At 35.6% G+C, this 25,683-nt stretch overlaps 2 protein-coding genes and 1 long non-coding RNA gene across 3 annotated transcripts; 1 reads left to right on the top strand and 2 right to left on the bottom strand.

The window, feature by feature from the left end:
- Positions 1–3,424: 3,424 nt before the first annotated feature.
- LOC131427305 (transmembrane inner ear expressed protein) lies at positions 3,425–3,965 on the bottom strand. The gene is made up of 2 exons (XM_058590370.1): positions 3,602–3,965; positions 3,425–3,544 (listed from the first exon to the last, which is right to left on the bottom strand). Exons 1-2 carry the CDS (start codon positions 3,852–3,854, stop codon positions 3,432–3,434), a joined length of 366 nt encoding a protein of 121 aa, XP_058446353.1. The 5' UTR covers positions 3,855–3,965; the 3' UTR covers positions 3,425–3,431.
- Positions 3,966–7,654: 3,689 nt separating this feature from the next.
- LOC131430701 (uncharacterized) lies at positions 7,655–8,661 on the bottom strand. The gene is made up of 3 exons (XR_009229556.1): positions 8,262–8,661; positions 7,826–8,201; positions 7,655–7,669 (listed from the first exon to the last, which is right to left on the bottom strand). It is a non-coding gene; the product is annotated as an uncharacterized LOC131430701 (long non-coding RNA).
- Positions 8,043–25,367, top strand: LOC131430700 (uncharacterized). The gene is made up of 3 exons (XM_058595859.1): positions 8,043–8,181; positions 23,237–24,017; positions 24,478–25,367. The coding sequence occupies exons 1-3, from the start codon at positions 8,077–8,079 to the stop codon at positions 24,582–24,584; spliced, it is 993 nt and encodes a 330-aa protein (XP_058451842.1). The 5' UTR covers positions 8,043–8,076; the 3' UTR covers positions 24,585–25,367.
- Positions 25,368–25,683: the final 316 nt, after the last annotated feature.

Below are 25,683 nucleotides of genomic sequence, written 5' to 3'. Positions count from 1 at the left end.
GCCTATTAAAAACGTATTCCACAGTGAAAATAACTAAAAAGATTGCCCTGTTTGTGTTTCCAGCATCAAGGAGCGATTTATGTATGAATCTGTTGAGTGTGAGGCGACTTGCAATTTTTACATTCGAACGATGAACTTCTGATGAACTTTGAAACCTAATAGGGGTGTATATTAGTAACTTACTAAACGAACCGACTTCGGCTATACTGGTTTCATGCTCCCGGTTCCAGAAGTACCATAAATAGTGGTCAAAAATTATAAACGAGATCCACTCAATTTTCTCAGAGATGATTTGATCGATTTCTACAAACAGGCTTAATTACAAGTTTCTATCCCAAGCAACCAGAAGTTCCACAATTACTTAAAAAGTCAACTTTCTTGCTGCCTAAAAGTACACGCGGAACTTTTGAGAACTTGAAAGTACAGATCAAGTTCCGCGTGAACTTTCTAGCTGCTTAAGAAAACACGTGGCAATTTTTGACAGTTCGAAGTACAGAACAAGTTCCGCGTGAACTTTCTCGCTGCTTAAAGTACGATTCAGACCGTCCGGCTTCTTCCGTCACCGTCACCGGAACGTCAACGTCCGTCACCGTCATTCTAATTCACACGATCCGGTTTCCTATCCGTGTCCGTCATGTCATTTTCTTACACGCAGAATTTGAAGAACTTAGTTTCGCACAATTTTATTCCACCAATACAAAATCTGGGAGCTTTTGAAGCCAGTCGATCTGTTGTTCTCCTACCTTTTAATCGAATAAATAACTTTCAAAATTAGCTAGAAAGAGGAAAAAACAAAACAATCAGTTCCACTCACCAATGTAACGTACTTTGCAAATCAACTGATAAATTTAATTACCAATATGTGGTATATTTTGTTTAAGAGTGGGATCTTGACACCGAATACATACCCAGTAAATCCGAGCATCGGACGCATCGTGCACGAAAGCTTTTGATTGCGTTTCGAACTTACGTAGTCACTTCCGGTGAAACTCTCAACGGGTGAGCACGTTGCATCGTGTTAGTCCGGGGAAAATTCGAGTATTTCGCAAGAAAGAAAGGATTTTCAGCCGTACTTTGACGATTCGACGCAGCCACACAGCGAGATTTTCGCTTGTAGTCAAGTGAAAAGAAAGTCCACTGGACTATAAACGAAAATTAACTGGCAATATAGCCTTAGTTGCTGTGCCATCAATTCGGCGTCATCTCAAGTGAGGTGACGCCAACCAGAAAGGAAGAAGAAGAAGAAGAAGAAGAACTTACGTAGTGTATCGGTAGAACAAAAGAGTGAAGATGTACTAAAGCAGAGAGCGGATGTCTGATACTCAGGAGAGATGCGATATATCGGGGTTTGGATTTCCAACCCCGAACATAGGGCAAGAGTTTTTCTGGCCCTAAGAGGCGAATGACCTTAACGGTAAAGCCTCTATGATCAAAACAAAACAGCGTTTAACACTCCTTCACACACAATCGGGGAGACGGCGGCCCGAATATGCCTAGTTTGATTTTCCTTCGCTCTGTTTCTCTAGCGATACATTATGTAAAAATAAAGCTTTCTTAAGTCGACGCGGTTGATGCAAATGGTGCAGAATTGTCCGATGACGGGCCGATCGAAGCGCTACGATCGGCCCCATATCGTGCTCAATCGGTCCGATAATCGGGCCGATGATCGGACCGATACGGGTCTACAAATTTCACTGGGTACATAACAAACGTCAGCTCAATACCGTAATCATATGAATCGTGCATGTGTGCGATAATCACAGTCCGTCAAATATTCTTTCGGAGAAATGTTGACGGAGCTTGCCGTTGACGGACGTTGACGTTCCGGATCTCTGCTGGATCGTGTGAATGCGCAAAGGGAAAACTCATTTGACTTATTTTGACGGAGGCTGACGTTCCGGTGACGGTGACGGAAGAAGCCGGATCGTCTGAATCGTACATAAGAGTGCACGTAGTACTTTTAGCAACTTGAAAGTACAGAACAAGTTCCACGTGAACATTTTCGCTGCATAGAAGCTGAACAATGTATTCTAGAAGCAGCTTAGAAGTTCGTTCCGCTGCGTCACGCGAACTTTCAAGTGTGGATAATTACTTAAAAAATGGGCTGCTTAGAATGCTATTGATTAACTTTGAGAGCTGCTTAAGCCAAATCAGTCCCTTTATCCGAACTTTTGGTTAGTTGGGTAATGAGTAACAATATCGCTAAAAGATTGATCTGCTACGCAAAGTCCTGATGAAAATGATCTAGGGCGATAGCGATCGTTAGATAAAGGATGATCGGTTACAACGATATACACAAAAGGACTGAGTAAACCACTTGACGATTGGATGTTTTTGCTTAGTTTTTCGTATGTGTATTAGCAGTACTTAACGCAAATGACATAATGTAACAATAATTCAAGAATATAGCAATGAAAACAAATGTAAACACCGTTAAGACAGCATTGTTATTCAAAAAAGAACAAAACAATTAGCTCGGCTTTTTTCAATTGAACGCTGTAATTGAGTAAGAACAGGTTGAATATTCTTATTACGATAAACATATATTGTCGACAAATTTCATAATTCGCTTCGCTTAGTATGACTTCTTCTGACATTGCAGGAGATTTCGAATCGTAAATATTATTTTACTTCACTATTTCGGCAATCTAATTCGATCGATATCGTTCTACCGGACTGAACTCATCCTCCGTGAGAATAAAGTTTGATTTTATTGGGATTAGGTATAGCATATCCATTGGAATAAGGTTTCTAACACAGTCTCTTCAGTGTTCTATGAAACTATGCATATTACTTTCAAAGTTAAACGCGCAATCATCTACAATGTCTCGTAGGCACAATATCTGCAGTTTTAGGGCAATACATTTTAGATTCCTAAGAACACGAACAGATTTCATCGAGACTCAAGTATGAAGAATTTTAATCAATTTTTTGTAGCTTGATTTCCATTTCCAGAAGAAGGTGTGCAAAGTTCAATAAAAAGAGCTAAAACTTATATAAAAATAATATTTTAACCACCTAATACTAAATGGTTTTGCTTACCCAACATGAAAGAGCGTATAACGGTTCGAAATTTTTCTGATAAGCCGCTGTTTATTAGAATAATGAATAGTATCTATGGTAATCTTGTTTTCAGCTTTCAGCATTGCCAGTTGTATAGAAAATGGGCAAAAGTACACTGTCAGTACACCGTATAATGAAAAATGTGTCCTCGAAAATTTGTCGGATTATTCCGTATTAAAATTTGTATTTGGTATAAGTACCATTATATGCGATTTTCTTGAGTCTTCGTGCATATCAAACTTTAATTCTGCAAACTGTATTGATATGTAATAATAAATTGATAATGATGATGTTTTCTTTCCAATTTAGGCTCGAACAAATAAGTTTAACCATTATTTTCAATAATTTTATTTAATTACACCAACAAATTAAACACATTGACGTATTCCTTTATTCGAATAATTATCGTTGTTTTCTTCGGTTTCCTTGATATCCATCCCTTCTTTTTCGGATAGAAACTGTTCACGCACTCGATCCAAAGCTGCAAAACATATACTTTTTAACCTGTTGCTAACTAATTATCAACCTCTTCACCAACCTTTCATCAGGTCCATCTCATCGATTTCGGTATTGTTCAAACAGTCCAATCGTTCCCGAAATTTTCTGGTTAACTTCTTTCGATGGTAATCTGCTTCTATTTCCTGTTTGGTACGCGGTATTCGGAACCGTATGCAACAGCAACACATTATCACTACTCCCAGCACCGTTCCGAGGCAGAGGAACAATAGTTGCCACACTCGCAGTCCAAACGTTGTTTCCTGTTCGAAAATGGCTTCGGCCTCCTGGTCCATTGTGGTGTATATTTAATTGCACCGTGTTAATGATTTGAGAATTGATGCAATCCTCTGGTAGAACAAAGCTTCCTCTATTGCGCTTGATAGGAAGATCTTATCGTAACTGTGGAGTCATCTGCCACTACCATTGCAACGTTCCATAAAATACATAATATGTAATGCGCCCATTAGATTATGATCCAGAGATGGACTAACCAGTCGACACTGTTGGCTCCATTTTTCCTACGCGACTGGCCCTGTCTATCCAAAGAGTTAAATTTCGAATTGAAATAGGGACATGGGAGATAGGCAAAGGATATAAAGTATACGGGAACTCCTTGTTGTACGATTGCTGGGAGGAGTGGTATCTTATTTACACGCTTTGCATAGCTGAGGCGGTAGTTTTATTCACAGTTCAGTTGGTGGGTGCGTCGTTAAGGAGTGCCACCTGCTGAGGCATGCACCTTCTTCGATTACAACAAGTGGTTCAAAGATAAGGTGCTATCGTTGTAGATCTAATCCATTGTGTTGTTTTCCGTAATTCAATATCTGGTGTTTTTAGGCTCGCAATCTTTATCAAATTGGGAGAATGAAAAATTAAGACATTTGCAGTGCACCGGATTCCAAATGGATCATTATCTTGATTTTGGAGTTTAGGCAACTCAATAGCATAATATCTAGATAGTTTATGATGAACAAACCACTAGGGCATATCGATACCGTCAATACTTTTACTTCGGCCCAAGGAAGCTGTCACGAAAAAATAATGTGAATAATGTACAACGCTTCTGTTATAGCGACGAAGAATTCAAAGCGAAAGCAACAATGCTCGTATTAATTGTGTGAACTAACTAATTGGATGGAGCTGAGATGATTAAGCGTACGGTTACCTTAAATATCAATATTTCCGTATAAAGTAAGGCACAGTATCAGTCAATTATACAGAAAATTTCTGAATCGATTCCATATTATTTTTTGTTTTCAGAACTAGATAATTGAATACTAATCAAAGTAACCGTCACTGTAATCGTGACAGTGTCATCAAATAGTTTGTGACTATAAACAAATTTTGCGAATCAGTCGAATTGTCACATTCAATTTCCTCATATGTCTCCTTGTTCGTGAAAAACCACTTCCAGAATTTCGCCGATTCATTATTTGAAGTTCCCTCAATAATTTCTCAAAAAACATAGGCATAGCTCACTAAATAAATTTGATTCGTTTATAAGTCGGAATCATCCAATTATTTCAATTCCCATAATCGCACGCCACTTAAATCTTGTATGTTGAATTACATTCGCCCTTATTCTGAATAACGACGTATTGATTTTTCGATCGAACGTGGTTCGATCGAATCATAGCCACCTTTGATTTTGCTAGCGTTATTGGGAATACGAATGAAATACGAGCGAAAAAACGATACGACGTTATTCAGAATAAGGGCGATTATTCGAAGATCTGTCAGAAATATTTGAAAAAAATAATAAAATTTTATAAGATAACTGAATATTGATAGCATAATCGCTTCTATGGAAATTTTCAAAATTTTAGAAGACTGAATTAATTAGAATATAAATATAACTATGGAAAAATCCGTCGAACTGGTGTCGCTGGTCCTAGATGTTATAAACAGGAATGCTACATTTGAATCTGTATTTTCCAAAAAAAAAAAAACAATTTAAATTACAAGTTGATCAAGTTCAAGGAATAAATGGGTGACACATCCGGAGATATAATTTGTAAAAATAACGTAACCAACAAACTGCATTTTGTTCTAGTCGCTCGTTTTTTCTGGGAATCGACTGAGCTGATTTAGAAAATCTTAGACTTGTTTGACAGCTCCTATGACTATCCATTCAGTTTCAAGGGTTTTAGTTCATACACTTCTGGTTCCGGAGATATAATCGTAAAAATAACGTCAGATATAATCGTATAAATAACTATATCTTCAAACTTCTCAGAGATGGCTGAACTGATGTGAGGAAATTTGGACTCATTTTAAAGCTACAATATTGTCACAGTTCAAGTTCAAATGGATTATGGCGAACACTGCCGTTTTGTCAAATAAGCAAAGTCCTGGTATTACATTTATTTTGTGGACTTTTGCCCTATTGTTTCAGCAAACTTCGCAGCTGATTCTTTGAGTACAGAATCATTGCATGGCTAGCACTACGATCCTTTGGACACTGATGCTCTTTTTCATTGAAAAACACTGGTGGCGTGGATTGCTCTGGTTTTGCACTCTCCAGTAGAAGTGCAATTTTTTGACAGTGTCATTTCTGCTCGAATGTGCAAAACCAGAGCATTCCACGCCACCAGTGTTGTTCAATGAAAAACGCCATAAGAGTCCTTCCACGTCGGGACTCAAATATACAAAAACTGGTTAGTAATATCAGCGCACTATGCATCGAACCGCCAACCTGGGCCTATAAGTTTTTTTGTCGAACAAGTTTCAACCGATTTTGACTTACTTAGGCTGAAATTGAAATTGAAAATTGCAAATACATCAATGATCGAGTGTTTTGCGTTTTGAGATAGTTTTATTTGAGAAATAGGTCTGATATAATAATCTCTCCTGTGTACTCTACACTATTGTTTATGCTTTTAGTATGGGAATGTTAAACAAATGAATTTTTCTCATAAATACGTTTATTTCACAGGCAATATACATAAGTTTTTCTTCGCCGTGGCATCCACAATACATAGTACTTTAAACCTAATACATTTTGAATATCATATTAGTATGTTGGTATTCATTAGTTAATCTAAACACTGTTTTTATCAAGCTATTATAAATTACATTAAATAAAATACTATTTACATTACAACTATTTCAGGTTTGTTTGTATCAGTTCATCACTTTTATTCAATATAAGAACTCCAATGGACAATGAAATAATAAAAAAGTTTCATATAAGGAACGTCACGAAAACAAATGAAATAATAATAATCATTGAATACTACTCTTAGTAGCTGTAGTTGAATACTCTCACAGATCAAGTAATACAACCCTTCATTCCTATGCAGTATTTCGATCGAATCGGATTATTTCGATCGAATGTGAAATTTTGTTTGATGTTCAGTACATATTAAGGTTGTTATAATTAATTTTTAATTCAATAATATGTTGGCTATGCCACATTGCTTTAGCTCTTCGGTTGTTACAATTCTGTTTTTACTGTGTAGGTTATCAAGTATTCAAAATTAGTTAAATTTTTGGTGGTGTTTAGATTTCGATTTTTAACAATAAATACAGATTTTAATAGAGCAACCTTGTACGATATTTAACAGACATGATATCTGATGCAAGGTTTGCCAACGTATTTCTCAGTTTTAAGTTGAAATCTTCCAATTATGTTCATGCAAGGGTTGCCTTACTTAAAAGTCTGTTTTTAATACTAGCGTCACCTACTTTTTGAGACATGAACTAATGCAACCGTACTGCCGTAACTCAGGCACTCATCTTTCTTCTCTTTCAATAAGCTTCAACGATCGTAGGTGCTAGTAGGATGGAAAATGTAATATTTTGGAAACGTCATTGCAATTGTATGAAAGATATTGTGCCTCTAAATGCTCTCTCGCGACTCTCAGTATAAACGAGTAAGGGATGGTCATTTCTTGGGTTAGGAGATAAAATAAATATAATGTGCATGAAGAGACCAAAACAGTTCGTTTGTAATCAATGCTGACAAGATTTACTTTACAAACCAATAAAGCTCTTGAAAAAATACCCTTTTTCCTGGAATTGCTCATCAGACAGTTGTTTGTTTTTACCGTTTAGAAAACAAGCATACAGCAACCTAAATAGTCGAGTGCTCAGTAGAATTATCATACTGTTCGATTCACATGAAAAATAAACAGAAATTAATCTGCATTATAAAATTAAATCGATTTCATTTTTTTTTTTTCGATAATCAAAGTAGGTTTGAATGATATTTCGGCAAGCGATATTTCATTAGGAAAAATTGAACACCACTCGTGTACTTTACCTCTCTCTTTTCAGTTAACTCATATATTACGGACATTTTCATGAGCTTCGATGGAACTGTGTGGAATCAGAAATCGTCAGTATAGTGAGAGAACAACAAAAACATACGCGCATATTGTCAAGTCGTCGTGTAGTGATTTTTGCTAGAGAAAAAAAAAGAATTAACTATTTTCAACGATAGACAATTTTGTACTTGTACTCTGTTGCTTTGTTGGATTACTAGAGGGCGAGGAGCAGCAAACATAGTAGAAGATGACCATTCTTACGAAACCCTTTGGGGATGTGAAGAAACCAGAGAAAACTGTGCTACCTCTAGTGGGAGGTTCGGGAGCTCCGGAAGTGCCAAGTGCACCTACGGTAAGTGAGCAATTCTGTGGCTAGACATTCAATTGCGTTATATCACAGATTTCGATTATTTACTCAACGCTTTGACTCACCTCGATAATGAACGAAACATCTCGCGATGGTGCAGGAAATTTCCTCGGTCTTGACTCATTTTCGTGGAGGAACTGAACCGAATTAAACAATTAGCTTTACTGGTTCGCATGTGTTGTAACTGATAATTGTGGATAGTTCGGTATTGTGAAATTCCGAATTTGAAGCAAACGATACGATAAAACTACGACCCGGTTGCATATGATTCATTGCTGAGTTTCATCGTCGGCCAACAAGTAATGAGCTATCTACTGGAGGCGGATAACACGAATGCCACCATTTTAGTTTCATTTCTCAGTCTTCGTGTGCTGTGAAAAGCAAACTATGTTTGGAGTGGATAACTATTGTGGAAGCAACTTTGTTGTGTTGATAATTGACTGATAGGAAAGTCGAGCTGTATTCGCTGTCAAATGGCTATTCTTTGGGGTGCCATTATATGGGTCTTGCGAAAGAGCAAGTTAAACGCATCTAGTGGGTAATACCTTCGCACCGACCCGTCGAATTCGATAATGGATTTGTAAAGCTCTATATAGGTACTGTACTTATGTAGGCAGTTGCCTATATATAGGTAGATAGAATTTTTCGTTGTGTTGTTTTCTACTTACTCAGCATGGGGCAGCTGGTAGGAAAATCGATACTTCAGAAGTTTTTGTGCACAATGGTTTCAGGTTGAATATTAATGCCACGGTTTGATAAATGGCGTAGTTTTCGTTCTAATTGATTATTAGGTATTAGACGAATGTTTCTTTAGGTGTGCTTTAAGGGGTTTTAGGATTCCTAAAGGTATGTAGTGTCTTCTAAGGAACACTACCAAATACCAACATATGAACGTTTTCCAATATGACTATGGGGGCTATACAACATTAGGTTTGTTCACCTCTTTCACAACTGAAAACACGTTCCAGTGGTTTTTCATTGAGTCCATTCGAAAATATGTGTGCCGAGGGCGTTTATTCTATTTTAAACAAATTACTTATGTTGTCTGACTTTTTTATAGTTTGTCAAAACAAAATAAGATAACGACAATTATTGAAAAATATGCTGACAAAAATTCCGACAGTTCAATGTACAACGTAATTTGACGTGTTCCATCCTGACTTAACAATAAATTTGTTTATTGAAAAATCACACTGCATTGCTCGTTGATCGTAGGAATTAGCATTCTGCTGGTAGAAATCACGAACTGGTCAGACAGGCACAAAAAATAGCTGATATAAAATTGCTACTGTGTTCACGTACTGTGCGAACCGAGCCAGGAGTAATGAATTGTATTGAAAGAACAAATTACTCACCAATACAAACGACAAATGCATGCCGATAGCATACGACATGTTTGATATGATTACAGGGAATTAAAACTCGGTAACTTTTTTCTTTATTTTGCAATTAACTAATCCTGTGCAGTTTCGAGTTTATACACTGCTCCAATCCGATTTTGATCCGAGATGTTTTACACTAAGAACAGTCGGCATTGACTGGACATACGTTACTTTTCCATCGATTGATGTTGATTCCAATCCCAAGTAGCAAATGTAACTTATTGAAATTTCAAGAGATTCTACAATTGTCTTATAATTGTTTTTTTATGTTGGATAGTTTCAGAAAGATTTTTAAATATATTAAAATCGGTTGTGCAACTTATCACTGTTAAGTTTTACAATACTTCCGAAAAAATCACTATAGAACAAATTTAAGTACATCTAAAACAATTGTGCATCAAATCACCAACTTGCCCACGTTGCACTAGTAGTTATAGAAGCTTTGCAAAAATTTTCACATCGTCATGTAAAAACGAAGTAACTAAAACAATTGTTCATCTCATTAAAAATTTTCCAAATGGCTGTCATAATTATATCGTACTCAATATATGCCGAAATGGCTGTATATCTCTTGTGAAGAAAAAACAGTGAAATTAAGTTCTCTGAATGGCAAAAAATGCTACGGCGAAATGAAAAGTGATGTGTACACCTTCTGTGTTACATCTAGATATTTGCGTAACGCATTCAAGAACTGTAAGGCTAAAAGAAAAATAAAGGCAGCTGGAAACTGCAGTCAGGGTTGCCACATATACAGATTAATCTGTATTTTACAGATTTTTCAGATAAATTTGTGATCAAGATTCTGTATATACAGATTTCAGATTTTTGGCAAGAAATACAGATTTCTACAGATTTATGAGAGTGTGGATTAAAAATTGAATAATGATCGAGTTAAAACATATTGAATCATGGTACTGTTGTTTCTCGAGGTAAAGCCATTATCTTGATTTTGTGGTAATTCTTAAAAGAGGGTAAAACTTACATAAATAAGAACACCAAGAACAGTAAACACAGATGTCCTATCTGCTAATAAGGATTTTTCTATGCTGACTTCATCATTTCGAAAGGCTCAACCTCAAAAATAACTTCCCGCAATTTTCCAACTACAACATAAAAAAATTCAAACCAAGAAAGACTTTTTCATTCCGTTCTGCTTCGATTTCTTACCACATTCCACATACAGATTTTCAATACAGGTTTTTGATCTCCTGATACAGATGTACAGATTTTTCTTCTGAAAAATGCAGATTTATATGTGGCAACCCTGACTGCAGTTGTATTTCGTAAACTGAACCTAAAACATGTCTTTTACTATCCGCTCCAGCGCAATCCGTTTTTTAAATTTTAAGAATATTAAAACTGGCGACGAGAAAAAGTGATTTGTTAACTCTGCCGTTAGACGGCATTTCTTATTGCTGTTTTGGGGAGGCTGGTAAACGTAGTAACAGAAATTTATGAAACGAAATTGTTTTGGGACGCTTGAAGAAAATCATTATGATAGCGGTTAGTGGTCTAGCTTGTTCGCTAAGTGCGGTGGTGCCATTTTGTAAATTCTCTATTTCTCCGAGGTGTGCGAGTGAGCTGTAAACGGTAAATCGATAAATGTCGAATAGTTATTCTTTTGTTTGAGTGGGTAGCCATAAAAGCTTTGTTACTTTGACAAAGAGGAGGTTTGTTTAGAACAAAAGCCCCCCTATGATTTATAAGTCGAGGCATTTTATTGAATGCATTTTGTATTTGCATGAAAAATTTTGTTTTATAGTTTGCAATATTTATCACATGTAATTTAACGTATTCCAACTGGAATTGGACCCGTAACATCGAGTTTATTTTATTCGGCGTATTCCAAAGGGAAATAAAGTTCAAACACGAGATTATTTTTTTCCAACGGTTTCCAATGGTAACATCGACTGCGCAGATAAATGTATATGAAGCAAACTATTTCAACGAGAATAGCAGTCAACTTTGTGATTCAGATAATTCTAATTGGAAATCATCTTCGGTGGCGAAATGAAAGGAGGCAAAGGCTCTCGAAAAGATTTTGCATGAGGACGAAAGCATAACAGATAACAGAAATTGCATTTCAATGCTTGAAGAAAATGGTACTTTTCTGCTAGATGAGTTTATGGAGAATTTCACTGGTTTACACGATGTCGTATGAAGATGCTAAAAATACGGACACCATGACCGAAGGTGAAAGCATCGAGAAAATACTGCTGAACACTTGCATAATGTCGTAATTTCGATTGTGTTTTTTTTAGGAATTGAACTAAAATTGAATGAATTTGTTCCTTTTACTTAACAGTAAGTTCTGAAATATGCATTTATTAGGAAATCATTTGTATTGATGAAAATATTGATTGTAAATAATTTTAAACTGTTTTATTTTGAGGGGAAAGTACTGATGTGTACACCTTCTGTGTTACATCTAGATATTTGCGTAACGCATTCAAGAACTGTAAGTAAGGCTAAAAGAAAAATAAAGGCAGCTGGAAACTGCAGTTGTATTTCGTAAACTGAACCTAAAACATGTCTTTTACTATCCGCTCCAGCGCAATCCGTTTTTTAAATTTTAAGAATATTAAAAAAACCTCACACTAAAAACTATTTTGCTGCCGAGTCCGCATAGTCTCGGCTGCCTCATGAAATTTTAGGTCAGTGTGTGCAGTTTTCTTCATTTTTAGAAAAGCAATTCGAAACATGTAAATAAGTTGTACCAAGGATAATTTTTTTAATATTACCATTTAATTCTGTTATAAGTATATCACGTCACTATACAAATTCACTATGTGTCTCACAACACTATAAATCATGTATAATGAACGTCAAATCACACATACGAATATAATTTATGTTCATCTTCAGTGTATTAGCGGATTTTTAATTATTGAAAGAATGCTGCAATGTTGTTCCTTTTATATGAAACGGAAATAGGTAGATTCCTACAACATGTATAAATACCTCGAAAAAATTATCTAATTTGTTTAGGGTAGGGAGAGGTTAAGTGTTTTCTATGTTTGTCTGTCCCCTGTGTGTAGGTAGTAACTTAAAAAGCCAGGAAGACCTATTTCCTTGATCTTTGTTTAGTAAAGAAGTGGAATTATGTTTGAAAATTTCTAGACTTTCTGCCGAATTCAATTTCCATGAGTTGGAAATTTGTCTTAAGATTTTTATGTCATTTGTAGTGAAATCATGGTATCTAATAATCTCTTTGTTTGTACAATGTATAATTTATCACAATGAGAACATGAAATTTCGTATACCCCAGATTTTTTCAATTTGTCAGTAGGATCTTTAGTAGATCCTAGTAAAGTTTTCAACTGGTAGTTAGTACTACTGAACACTAAATCCAAGCCAAAGGGTTTTAATTTTGATTTAAGTGGATATGCCATGTTAGAGTTGAAGTCTACCGATATTCTTTTCAAATTTTCTGGTGGGTCAAAGTTGTAAGTGATAATTTTTTCAATGATCTTAATTTCTTATCGAGGATTGTTTGGATTGAGCGCTCCGGATATCCATTGAGCTTTCCAATTTCGAAGATACAATTCTGTATAAAATGTTCAAAACGACGTATGTGACAATGAGAGATTCTCTTTGTTTACTTTCTCTTTCGATTATTGCGAAATATTCCTGCTTTTTTCGGTAATTTCTCCAAAGCAGATTAAAAGATGATAGCTTTAGTTATTATTATCGGTAAATGATTGGAGAGAAGGATTGCTAAGAGTGCCGTAATAATCAAAAGAGAAAGTAAACAAAGAGAATCTCTCATTGTTACATACGTCGTTTTGAACATTTCATACAGAATTTTTCTCTTTCACCACCGCATCATCTCTGAGGGGTGAGGTTAGCATTCTGTGAAACATATGGTGAAATGCTGCCATTTTGTGTTGGTGAGAATGGTTAGAAATATTAGGTATAACTCGCTCTATATTGGTTGGCTTCCTATATATTTCGAAAGATAAAGTTTTTGCCTCCCGTATAATAAGAACATCTAAGAAAGGTAAACTGTTGTTTGTCTCCTTCTCGCAGGTGAATTTTATGTTTCTATGTAAGTTGTTGATTGAATCCAAAATTTTTTCCAAATCATTACGCTTGATGATGCAAAATATATCATCAACGTAACTCCACCAGCGATTAGGTAGTAATCCTTGTTTATTTAAAAGTTCTTCGAAGTTTGCCATAAATAATTCGCATAAAAATGGGGAGAGCGGATTACCCATTGGGGCCCTTTGTAATTGTTTATAAAATTCCCCTCTGAATTTGAAATAATTTACATCCATGCAAAGCCGGGTTAGAGTAAGATAAGACCTTACTTTGCATTTCCATAAACTACTACTCTTTTGTTTAACTAACCAATCTTCCAACAGATTGATTGAGTCCTTCACCGGGACACTTGGGAATAAGGCGGCTACATCGAAAGATACCATTATTTCGTCATCTTCGATTTCACCTGAGTTCAGAAGTTGAGTAGCGAACTCTTGTGTATTGGGAATGGATCTACTAAAAAACTTTTTCGGCATAATTTTGAATTCTTCCACTAGCCATTTGGAGATTTTTTGGGTAGGGGCTCCTACTGAAGAAATAATTTCCCTTATTTCATTCCCAGGTTTATGGACTTTAGGTAATCCTTTGATTTTTGGTAATGAAGGGTTAGTGACTTTGAGGCGGCTGAGATTGATATCGAAGTTAGGATTGCATTCTATGAGAGTTTTATGTATTTTTTTTTAATAATTTCTGGAAGGGGGTCGGATCTTTGTTTCCTATAAGGTCCGTCATTAATTTTTTGGGTGATTAGATTGTCATAATCATCCTTATCTATAATAACAACTTTGTTTCCTTTGTCAGCTTTAACATAAAAAACTGGCTTTTCTCGCAATTGTTTAACTAGCTCTCTTTCATTTTTAGTTTGTTGATTTCTTAATGGAGTATTTTCAATGACTTCAGCTACAATAGTCCTGGCGTCATTTATTTTAGAAAAAGGAAGGTTACAGCTATCTAGACCTGTTTCAACGTCTATAATAACTTGTTCGAGATTAACTTGGGAAGAAATGGCATAATTTAACACCAAGGTTTAAAGATTTTTCAGATTAATTGAAACATCAATATGATTAAAATCGTCAGAAAAAGTGTATGAATGTTTAATAGCATCTTATACATATTTTAAACACTAGTCCGATCACATTCATTGAAAAGAATAGGTTGCTATTTTCATAGAAATTGATTTGTATCAAAACACGTATATTCAAAGGCGCTTGAAAATTTCGGACGTACGAAGACATGTTTCACTATAAAAATGCAGTTCGTTGTCGATTTTCTATTTCCTAAAACACAAAAGATCAATTCTTCAATATGAAGTATTACCATTTATTCAGGTGCAGAATATTTTTAAAGTTAAATGTTTGCGTTACGAGCAGTTGTATTGAAAATCAAATGTGCAATTTATTCATTAGAAATTATGTTTGCTATGTTTTTATAAACATCAATTCAATTCCTGTTTGCATGACGTACTATTATCACAGACTAACAGACATGACAGTATGAGTAAATTCTTATAAAAATAATCTTTCGTGATGCACTAGTTCCACCTATTGTACTGCGCGAACTATTCACTATCGGTACACCCCTTGTGTTATGTGAAAGTTTTTTTACTAGTTGGTTCCCCCTCGTTTGTGAACACCGATCAGCTGTTTGCAGGGATGCCTGATTTCATCATAATATTTGAAAATGAATCGTCACAATAAATTATTGGATTACGTTGATAATATATTTAACTTTTTTAGCGATGTTGGAAGGTAACCATTTATTTTTCTCAACGTTGTTCATCCAGACTATTTTTGATTGTGTTGGTAATTTTCACCCGAAATTTAGTGGCGGCAGACCAGAAGTAAGTGAATATTGTAACAAAACGGGTTCGATTTTGTATAGAGTTGAAGGATGATAAGTAGGCTCAAATTGTATATTGTTTTGGCAATATGTATTAAATCTGTATCATGAATTTCGCATGGACGTATACAAATCAGTACATTACAGGTAATTCTGTATGAATGGCAACTCTGTTGGTAAATGAAAAAATTAAACACAGTCTTGATGTCAGACCAGCCCGGTGGCAACAATAAGGCGCTCCAGCTAGTGCTATCGTAACCAACATCTCAGTCCTTCGGGGCCATCAAAGCTTGCAAGTCAGTGAGAGCAAAGTAAACAAAATGAAGTAAAATACAAAACATCATCGGATATGAAAATATTTTTTTTTTCATCTTGTAAGGTAGTTTTGAAAGAATATTCGTTGAATTATATGTAAAAGAGTGCTGACGATGCATATTGCCAGAAATGGTGCAGCAGGAGGAAGATTAGGCATCGAAATTCACAAAATGGAATGAAAATCAAACAGTTGAATAGGCAGCAAGTTCTATTTCTCTTTTCTAAGTATATGTTTGCAGTGTGAAACCGAATCGCATAGTAATGAATCTTATTCCAGATAATCTTCCATACCAGAATAACGGGTAATGTGAAGTGAATAAAGTATTATCCACAAAACCGAAGAGTGCAGATTTTCAAAACCAATGTGTGTCTAAGCAACTATAGAATAATGAATTGTTTGGAGAGTAAGCTTTAGTTTGATGAGTATCTAGATCCCAGGAAGTAGCAAACGGTTGTCGTCGACATAGAACATATTGTGAACAATTTCCATAGCCACTATATTACATCATCAATATGATAAATATGAATTTCCATTAGTTTTGAAAGTAAAATGAAATGCAATACAAGGATTTGATGCTGTTTTATTAATTCGTCTCTAAAACTGCAGAACCTCAATTTCCTTCAAACAGGATGAGCTTAGTCAATTTCTGACGATTTGTTGCTTTGAACGGAATCATTGTTTTGGCATATTCATTTATGCGAATATCAAAAAAATAAGTTATAATTTTTTAGATGAGCATGGGAAGATGATCTGCAATAGTGCAGATACGATTATGTCGGAACATGGTATAGAATTCATTTTTAATCGATGCTGCGGTACTAGCCACGAGAGTTTGGTAATGCTTCATTACGTTGAAATTATAAACATTTCCTACAATCGCCTACGATATAATAGAAATCGTTAGAAATGAAAAAAAATCTACCCAACATACTCACTCGGAACTGTAGTTCACTAATTCTGCAAATGGTTACAATAAAATTCGTTTTATCCGACACGATATCGGTTTTGCACTCTTGGCATTTTATAGTACGTAGAAGATTTTTTTGTAAGTTTATTGTATAATTTTTCAAAACTGCTTCAATAAACTTATTTTCGGATAAAGATTTACTATTGGGGACTGGGCAGAAATTTTCTTTGTCAGACTGTTGCATTTCATCTTTTGAAACCGAAAGATAATCTTTAACGAATGTTCCAGTGCGGCTGTCGGTGTTCAATAATTGTGTATTATTAAAATTTAAACAGTTAGCTTCTCCTAAGCAAACTATTGTATTGTTTTTAATTAAACGTTTATAGCATGCTTTCAACTGACTGGCATTTGGATTGTCGTTGGAACCACCTTTAGCTCGTACAGCCCCAAAGAACGTTTCTAGATGGTCTTGACTCAATCGATATGTGTACAAACGGTCTAATGCTTCTTGATCCGACTTTTGTTCATCGAGTCCTTTAAAACAGTACGTACGGTATATATTACATATAGTCGCAATATTCACCAAGAACCCTAAGAATCCCGTTTTATATCGAGAAATCAGAAGACTCGTTCCATCCTGGAGTCTCATACTTCGGATGAAATGATCAATGTATTCAAACGCATGATAATAAAGATCAAAATTTTGGTAAGACAAAGGTTTTTTAAAACCGTCATTCGAATCATTCATGCTGTTCAGAATATCGAACAGGTCATTAAATAAACCCAGGAACTCGACCGTTGGCAAACAATTCGCGAAATCTTCCTCGATTTCTTGTAAATGTTCTAAGGCTGAAGCAACGCTGTTACTAATGACCTGGGTGGCTAAAATTACCTTAATTTTCGAGTCATGGAAACAAATGTGTTTGTCAGTGAGTTTTGGGGCAAGCTTTATCCCGTTTAGTTGTTGATACTCGTTCAGCATGCGGACATATTCCCATCTGGCTTCACCGTTAGGAGTCACGATAACTTTCTGTGATTCTAGTGTATTTCTAATTACTATTACTAATTTGACCATATGAACTGCGTCGAGTAAAACATTCACTTTATACTCAGCACATGGATGTTTGAAAGCCGCCCGAAAGGATTCTTTCGAGTAAGCTTGTATGTCACATCCAAGTGCATTGGCCGTGGCGATGTTAGTTTTCGTACCATCAAAAGTGAATACTGGTATAATAATGCCAGTATGATGGAGACATTTCAAGATGATTATTATGATCTCTTTCTTTTCTTGTGAATTCATTCCATTGATAAAAAAATAGGCAATTGGTATTTTCCAGCTCTCTTGCATACCAGTCACCATAAAAACGAGTGCTTCTCGTGCGGCAGAAAGGAGATCTAAACTGTTTCTGTTAGTACTGTCTATAGAGTGCTGCTGTACAACTCCTTCGAATTTTTTGGTGAAACGGTTCCAAATTATTTGCTGACGTATAGCGATTTCGTCCATCATCAAACATCCGAGAATTAATTTACCCTGGATAGCATACTCTTCCGCCTTTGTTTTGATGGCAGCAATCGATTCTGCGGTTATTCCTGGTTCTCCATCAATGCTTGAGTACCAACGAATGATTGTTCTTTCATGAGGCAATGTGTTATTAAAAGTTTTTCGTACAAAATGATAGGCGCTAGAAGAATAGAAATGAAGAGTTGTAGCAAAACTACGTAATTTATCACTGTATGGTTGTCCTGCTCTTCGGTACTTTAATTGATTAAATAAATCATAGTTTGCCGAATTTTTCTGAAAAATGATTAATGAATATAAACATATTCGATAATTCATAAGAATCGAGTTATTTTACCCTAAGTAATGACGAGCTCTCTTCTGACAAAAGATGCTTCGTCTGGAGCTTACGATAAAGTTCTTCCATATTTCGTACCTTGTCATGTAATCGTTTATTTTGTGCCCTAAGTCGTCTTACAGATTTCTGATTAGAGGTCATTCTGGCACGCAATTTCGGAACGAATTTCATCACATTTTCGGGAGTTAAATTTTCTTCAATCATATCTCCAGTATAACGGATTGTGCTAATCAAAAAATAATAATGCAAAATTCTTCGTTACAGAAACAGGAAATGAATTATGTTACCTATTTCGAATGATGCGATCGGAAACCAGACCGTCTGGTGCACTTTCAAATTTATCGCTCAACGAAAACGCAACATCATTACTTTCGGGATGTCCAGAACCTGGTAGCAAAGATCTCTTAATATTGATGGCTTCGGATATAAGAGACTCGTTTTCGACTTCAAAAATAGTCGGAATGGCATCCAAATTGAGTTGTCGACGCTTCTGTGCATTCGGTCCCGTGGTGAAACAATCCGGGGTGAAATGTTTTGAACATATGCGTGCATTTTTAAATTTTGCCACCCTGGCATCATAATTATTCATTGAAACACTATTATTCACTATAGCATTAATCCACTTTGCACGTAATATAGGATCCAGCGGGAATTTATGCCTGGAGCATCCCGAAGATCGATCGTGAAAGTCGGTATTACAATTTGGCATCGCACATTTCATAACGACATCACAATTATAATCAAACGTACAAAAATCAACATTGTTTCCAAAAATCTCGAAGATATTCAGCATCAACCAACTTTTGTTTATGTTTACATACTTCTTCGTTGTTTTCGTCTTTGCGAAAAGATGATGGTCACAAGAACATGGTGGCCAAGCAGGGGGCTGTGTCAGACAGGATGTTTTTGATAGGGTAACGTGGCGCCATCATGCCATATGCGAATACTGTCCCAACTATAGGAATATTCGAAATAACCGTTAAAATGGTTAAAGAATCTAATTTGAGTGTCCTGTCTGTTAGTCTGTGCTATTATGTTTGCTATGTTTTTGTAAACATTCAATTTTTGTTTACATTACGAAGTAGTTTCCATGAGTTTCACAATTGTTTTTTTGGCTGATTTAACTGCTGCATTTGTAATGGGACCGATGAGTTTTTGTATCAGTTGCACAATAATTGTGCATAAATGCTCGTGACAACGGAAGAACTTAAAGATATGTTGCACGACACATAAAAATTGCGCTTTTTCCATAACACAACAGGCACTAGAATAGTAATATAAACTAATATGATAAATTGCACAATCAGTAGCAAAATACAGGACAGCAACTTAACGTGCTACTTGGGTAAACATATCCCAAGTAGCACGTTAAGTTACTGTCCTGTATTTTTCTACTGATTGTGCAATTTATCAATTTAGTTCATATTACTATTCTAGTGACTGTTGTGTTATGGAAAAATCGCGATTTTTCTTTGTTGTGCAACATATCTTTAAGTTCTTCCGTTGTTACGAACATTTATTCACAATTATTGTGCAACTAATACAAAAACTCATGCATCGATCCCATTACAAATGCAGCAATTAAATCAGCGAAAAAATAATTGTGAAACTCATGGAAACTATTTCGTAATGTGAACAAAAATTGAATTTATATATCATTTCTCATCCTCTCATTCTACCATCAACGCATTCCATCGATCAATTGTCACCACAGACACACGTGTAGGCATGAAACAGGAACCAGTGAGGACTGGTGAGCTCACCTTGGGACGACCTTGATATTTAGTTGAAAGTTACTTTAAAAATGATAACTTATAAGGAATACAAATTTATATTTTGCGCAGAGGTACGTAGTACTACTCATAATATACCCTATAATATAACATAATATAATATAATATAATATAATATAATATAATGCATTTTTATGGTGAAACATGTCTTTGTACGCATGAAATTTTTTAGCGCCTTTGAATGTACGTGTTTTGATGATTAAACATCAATTTCTATGAAAATAACAATCTATTCTTTTCAATGAATATGATCGAGATAGTGTTTGAAATATGTATAAGAAAGCTATCAAACATTCATACACCTTTTCAGACGATTTTAATCATATTGATGATTCAATTATTATGAAAAATCTTGAGATGAATTCTTCTTCAATATTTTCCATTATGGCATCGAGGGTGACAGTGTGTCGAAAGAAAATGGTTCACCCAACGTAATGTTTTATTTTACCTAAATAAATGGAAATATAAACATGTAAATATTGAGAAAAGAAATTTTTGTTTTTGTTTTTATTTTTATCAAACTAGTTGACTTAAACAACAATACAGTTTAGTCATTCATCTTAGTGAACCCGACATTTGTGATACGCACTGTAGGTATTATTTTGGTGATCCCATGTGCTTTAGTAGCAAAAACAAGTTGCTCAAGCGGTAATATATAACTATGAGAGTAACTATGATGAACTTAACTTTTCGATCAATATCTTTGAAAAGTGATGTCAGTTCTGTTCATTTTTTCGCGAGATGAAAACTGAATACAACTTATCTGATTTGATTTTTGTTTTCATTGCGTATGTAATGCTGTATTTCTGAAACTTTTTTGATTATATTCTCATGTCGGCAAGTTTTGCGTTCATTTCAAGCAGATAAATCTGGTACAACTTATTTGCAAGTTTCGAATTGTTGTTCTTAAAATGAAGAAAACTGCACACACTGACCTAATATTTCATGAGGCAGTCAAGACAATACGGACTCGGCAGCAAAATAGTTTTTACTGCGAGGTTTTCAATTCGGCTTATCAGTTTTTGCCTTGCGGAGAACATAATTTCACTTATTTTTCTTCACAAGAGATATACTACCATTTCGGCATATATTGAGTCCGATACAATTATGACAGCCATTTGGAAAATTTTTGATAAGTTGAACAATTGTTTTAGTTACTTCGTTTTTACATGACGATGTGAAAATTTTTGCAGAGATTGTATAACTGCTAGTGCAACGTGGCAAGTTGGTGATTTGCTGCACAATTGTTTTAGATGTACCTTAAATTGTTCTTTAGTGATTTTTTCGGTAGTATTGTAAAACTTAACAGTGATAAGTTGCACAACCGATTTTAATATATTTAAAAATCTTCCTGAACTTATCCAACATAAAAAACAATTCTAAAATAATTGAAGAACCTCTTGAAATTTCAATAAGTTACATTTGCTACTTGGGTATGTTCGTTTCCTTCCTCACTTGTATTGTGTCCATGACATTCTACCGGAACTAGTCGACGCTTAATACGAAGAGTCAATAAAACTACATTTTTAGTGATACAACTGGTTCACGATTACTAACCAAACATTTTCCAATGGATCGTATGGGACATTGTAATATTGAGTTTATCTTTGTTACGGGTTTGCCGGTGAGGGACGCCTCGCAAGTAAACCTGTAATCTACCAGTTCGCTCGGTTTACCCCCGTATGCCGAATGATCTTCATGCTAAATCTGCATAAACTGTTCAAAACGACGAATGTAACAATTAGAGATTTTCTTTGTTTACTTTCTCTTTCGATTATTGCCAGAGTAGCCCATAAAGGGGAAAAATTCGGTTAGAATATTCTTAGTTAGTTACGGTCATACTTCAGAATTCGTCGTTTAGCAATTAAAAAAAATTAAATTTTGAAGAGTTCCTCGCGGCACACGGAATTCTACAGAGAAGTAATTTCGAAGAGAAGAAGACCTTATGATATTTACTGTACTTATACGATGTCAACTTTTTTTTTGAAGGTCATCGTCGATCGTTTGTTGATGATGTCAAGATCTAATTCAACATCCACAGTTAAGATGACACAACAATTTCAATTCGAATACTGGAAGGAATGAATCTGTGATAGGAAGATCGGCTAGTTATTCGCAATACCTAAGCGAAAGACAGATTGAAAAGGTTCATGAAGGAGAACTTACAGAAGAGATGATTTTTCGAAAAAAATTACCGATTAAACTATGCCGCAAGTGAAACTTCACACATGAATCAGCCTAATTAAGCTTGTTCGTCTGTGTACAGCTGTTAAGTTGATATCATTATTCAATTATTGTGTGGTAATCAATATTCGCCGGTAAAAATGCACCTCTATCACTTGATGTTGAGATCGGCTATCGGCTCTTGAATATAACCTCCTATACAAAGTGTTTTGAGAGACATGTATGAATACATCGACCCCGTAAACTGAAAATGAACTTCCTTGTGAATTTATTCACACGTGCCGTTCGACTAAACACGTTCCGTATCGTTCACGTTGCGTGTGAACGTCTCCATAAAAATGATGACGACAAGCAACCGGCTTGCTGACATCTGATTATAATTCACACATCATCCTTCCTGTATCGATGCTACATGAACTTGTCGTTCGATTCCGACAATATACAATTGCTACATTCTCGCTTTTTTAACACATTTCAGTATCCCAGTTAACTAACCTAAATACTAGTATAAAAGCGGAAAGTCAAATTAAAAGTGAATGGGGTCGTTTAAAGTCGTATGCTGTATAGGATGCCAAGGTTATAAAGTCGCATTTTTATAAAAGGTCACACATCCTGCAATTAGTCACCGTTCAATAAATTCGCTTTTTCTTTAATCAATTGCTAAAATATGTCAATCTAGCTAATGTAAACCAATCTATAATCTATTCTTTTTCCACCAGGATCATTCTCGCGATGACGAATCCGTCGCGTCCAGCATTATTCTGATTCGCCGAGCTCGCCGTCTTTCGTCGGCCACAACCTACATTTTGTTTCTGATCGCCCTGCTGGTCACGTCACTGGGAATCATAGCGGGTGTGTTCTACTACCGTCAGTATGCGCTGTCTCGGGGTCATATGCGGTTCCACGGTTTCTGCCAGATTCCGTACGATTCGTCCAACATCAACGACAACAATATGGTTTACATGAACTCGATGCTTCGTGACGATACCGACGACGGAATGAACCGGTTGAATTCGGCACTGCATCGGTTCGGTCGTATCGAAGATATGTTTAAACCATTCCAGAACGAGATGAATGAAGTGGAAACCCGATTGGAGGAGGCCGAAAAGGATATCAGCGATCAATTCTTCAAGGAGGAGTTCGAGCTTGGCTTGTCCGACGATGAAAACTATTCGAAAATCGATGTGCCGGTGTTCCGCGGTCAGCGGCAGGGTCGTTTCCTGCACGACTTCCGGTTCAACCAGTCCGGCATCATCGATAAGGACAGCGGCCGTTGCTTCCTTATGCCATTGGATCGAGACACGGTGCTACCGCCGAAATCTCTTCGCGATTTGATCGAGAAGATGTGGAACGGATACTATAATATCAATACGAACACGGTTCGCAAAAACATGCGTGTGATCACTCCGGAGCTTAAGGATTTAAGTGATGTTTCACCCAGAATTACCAAAGAGTGCGAGGATATGAAGATCTATCGGTTGGAAAAACTTGTCTCAGGAGGTAGGTTGACATTCGGCGCGGTATATTAAAACGTTACATATTTTTACTGTAGTATAGAAATTAGCCATATCAATACCGACAGATTTTTTTCGTATTCCGATAAGGTCATGTTTGTCACACATCGTAATTGAGTTTTATGACGTTCTCATTCATTGTGCTTCGTTTCATTACAATAAATATGCAAACTGGCTTCACTCAATTGAAGTTAGTTTGTGTAGTCGGTTATGCAAAATATCTACGCTGTAAGAGCATAAATTATCTCTATTCCGAGTTTAGAGCTTGGACGCTATTCGATATCAAAGCTACGTTTGTTTAGACGCAGGACGTTATCAGTTATATCGGTTGAAAATTTTTATGTGATTGAGGTTTGCTAAGTAGAATTCGCATTAAATCAGAATAGTGAAACCTTACACATCAATATTTGTAATAAAACGATCTTTTTCCTTTTCTCTTTTTTCAGTTTTCAAACGTTCTGCAGATCTACATGAGCATGCCAAGTTTGCTGAGTTTGGTGGCAACTACATCTCTGTGATCGACATCCAAAACATGGAGGATGTTCTCGAGTAGAGTTAAGCAGCGGTCTAACTCAAATAATCACGTGGAGAAAGTTGAGGAAGTAAACCATAGATTATCGTATCGGTGGTGGAATATGAGGACACGTCAAAAAACTCGAATCTGTTCCGCCAATCAAATACGAAACACCTAAAAATTTATTGAAAATATCTACCCAGCAAGAAGTAATAGATTTAGTTTTCTTACTTGTGAAGCTACACGTTCTAGATCGTTGGGAACGGAAGATAGATCAATTTCCCTGTAACGCTTTGCAACATTAGTGCGTCAAAGAAAAAATCGCAGAGTTATATGAATCGAAACTAGTTTTGTATGAAAAAATGATAGATTAGTAACAGCGAGATTGCAGATTGAAAAAAAGCAAACATTTCACTAGCTTCTCATTCGGAATATATTTCAACAGGACATTGGACTACAAAAATTGGTTGGAATAGTTTTTACACACTGCAGCTATCATAATTGTTTTATCAACATCTCCTTCTAATCTCTGAATGTAGCTTTCGTGAAGCATTCCTTGTTCATTTTCTCCCGTGGAACGAATCAATTCAACAGTGTATATCTTGATATAAAAGTGATACTGTTTTCTGATTTTTTTTAATCAATTATAAAAGTCGAGTTGATAGTGTTTAAAAGTCGATTTGCAATTTACATTTTAAGTAACGTAGTGAGGGACTTGGCGTTACCCATCAATATTAAAGAAGGGAACTAAGCTAACAAAGTGTTATTTTCTGAACTTGTAATATGATCAATATCTATAATAAATCGTTAATTTACCGTGAATTACAAAATGTGAAATGATTTGAGAACAGTCTCCAAGTTGCAGTTGTAAATTGTAGTTTTGTGTTTTCCTTCCATAAACTTATAGCTGTTTTTCGCACGTATACGTGGATGTAACATTTGTACATTTCGATACAACAGAGAAAGCATTGAATACGTAGTACCATATTACTAAATGGATTACAGTTTATATTGAATTGTCAAAATAAAATTTTATTCGAAAGTAAAACAAGAGATTTATATTAATTCATGTTCAGTTCATTTTTATTGATTTTCAATTGTTTGCAGTACAATACCTAAACCTAAACCTTGATAAACG

The sequence above is a fragment of the Malaya genurostris genome, chromosome 2 (genome assembly GCF_030247185.1).
Source record: "Malaya genurostris strain Urasoe2022 chromosome 2, Malgen_1.1, whole genome shotgun sequence".
Classification (NCBI taxonomy): Eukaryota; Metazoa; Arthropoda; class Insecta; order Diptera; family Culicidae; genus Malaya; species Malaya genurostris.
This window is presented reverse-complemented; position numbering and strand designations above follow the sequence as displayed.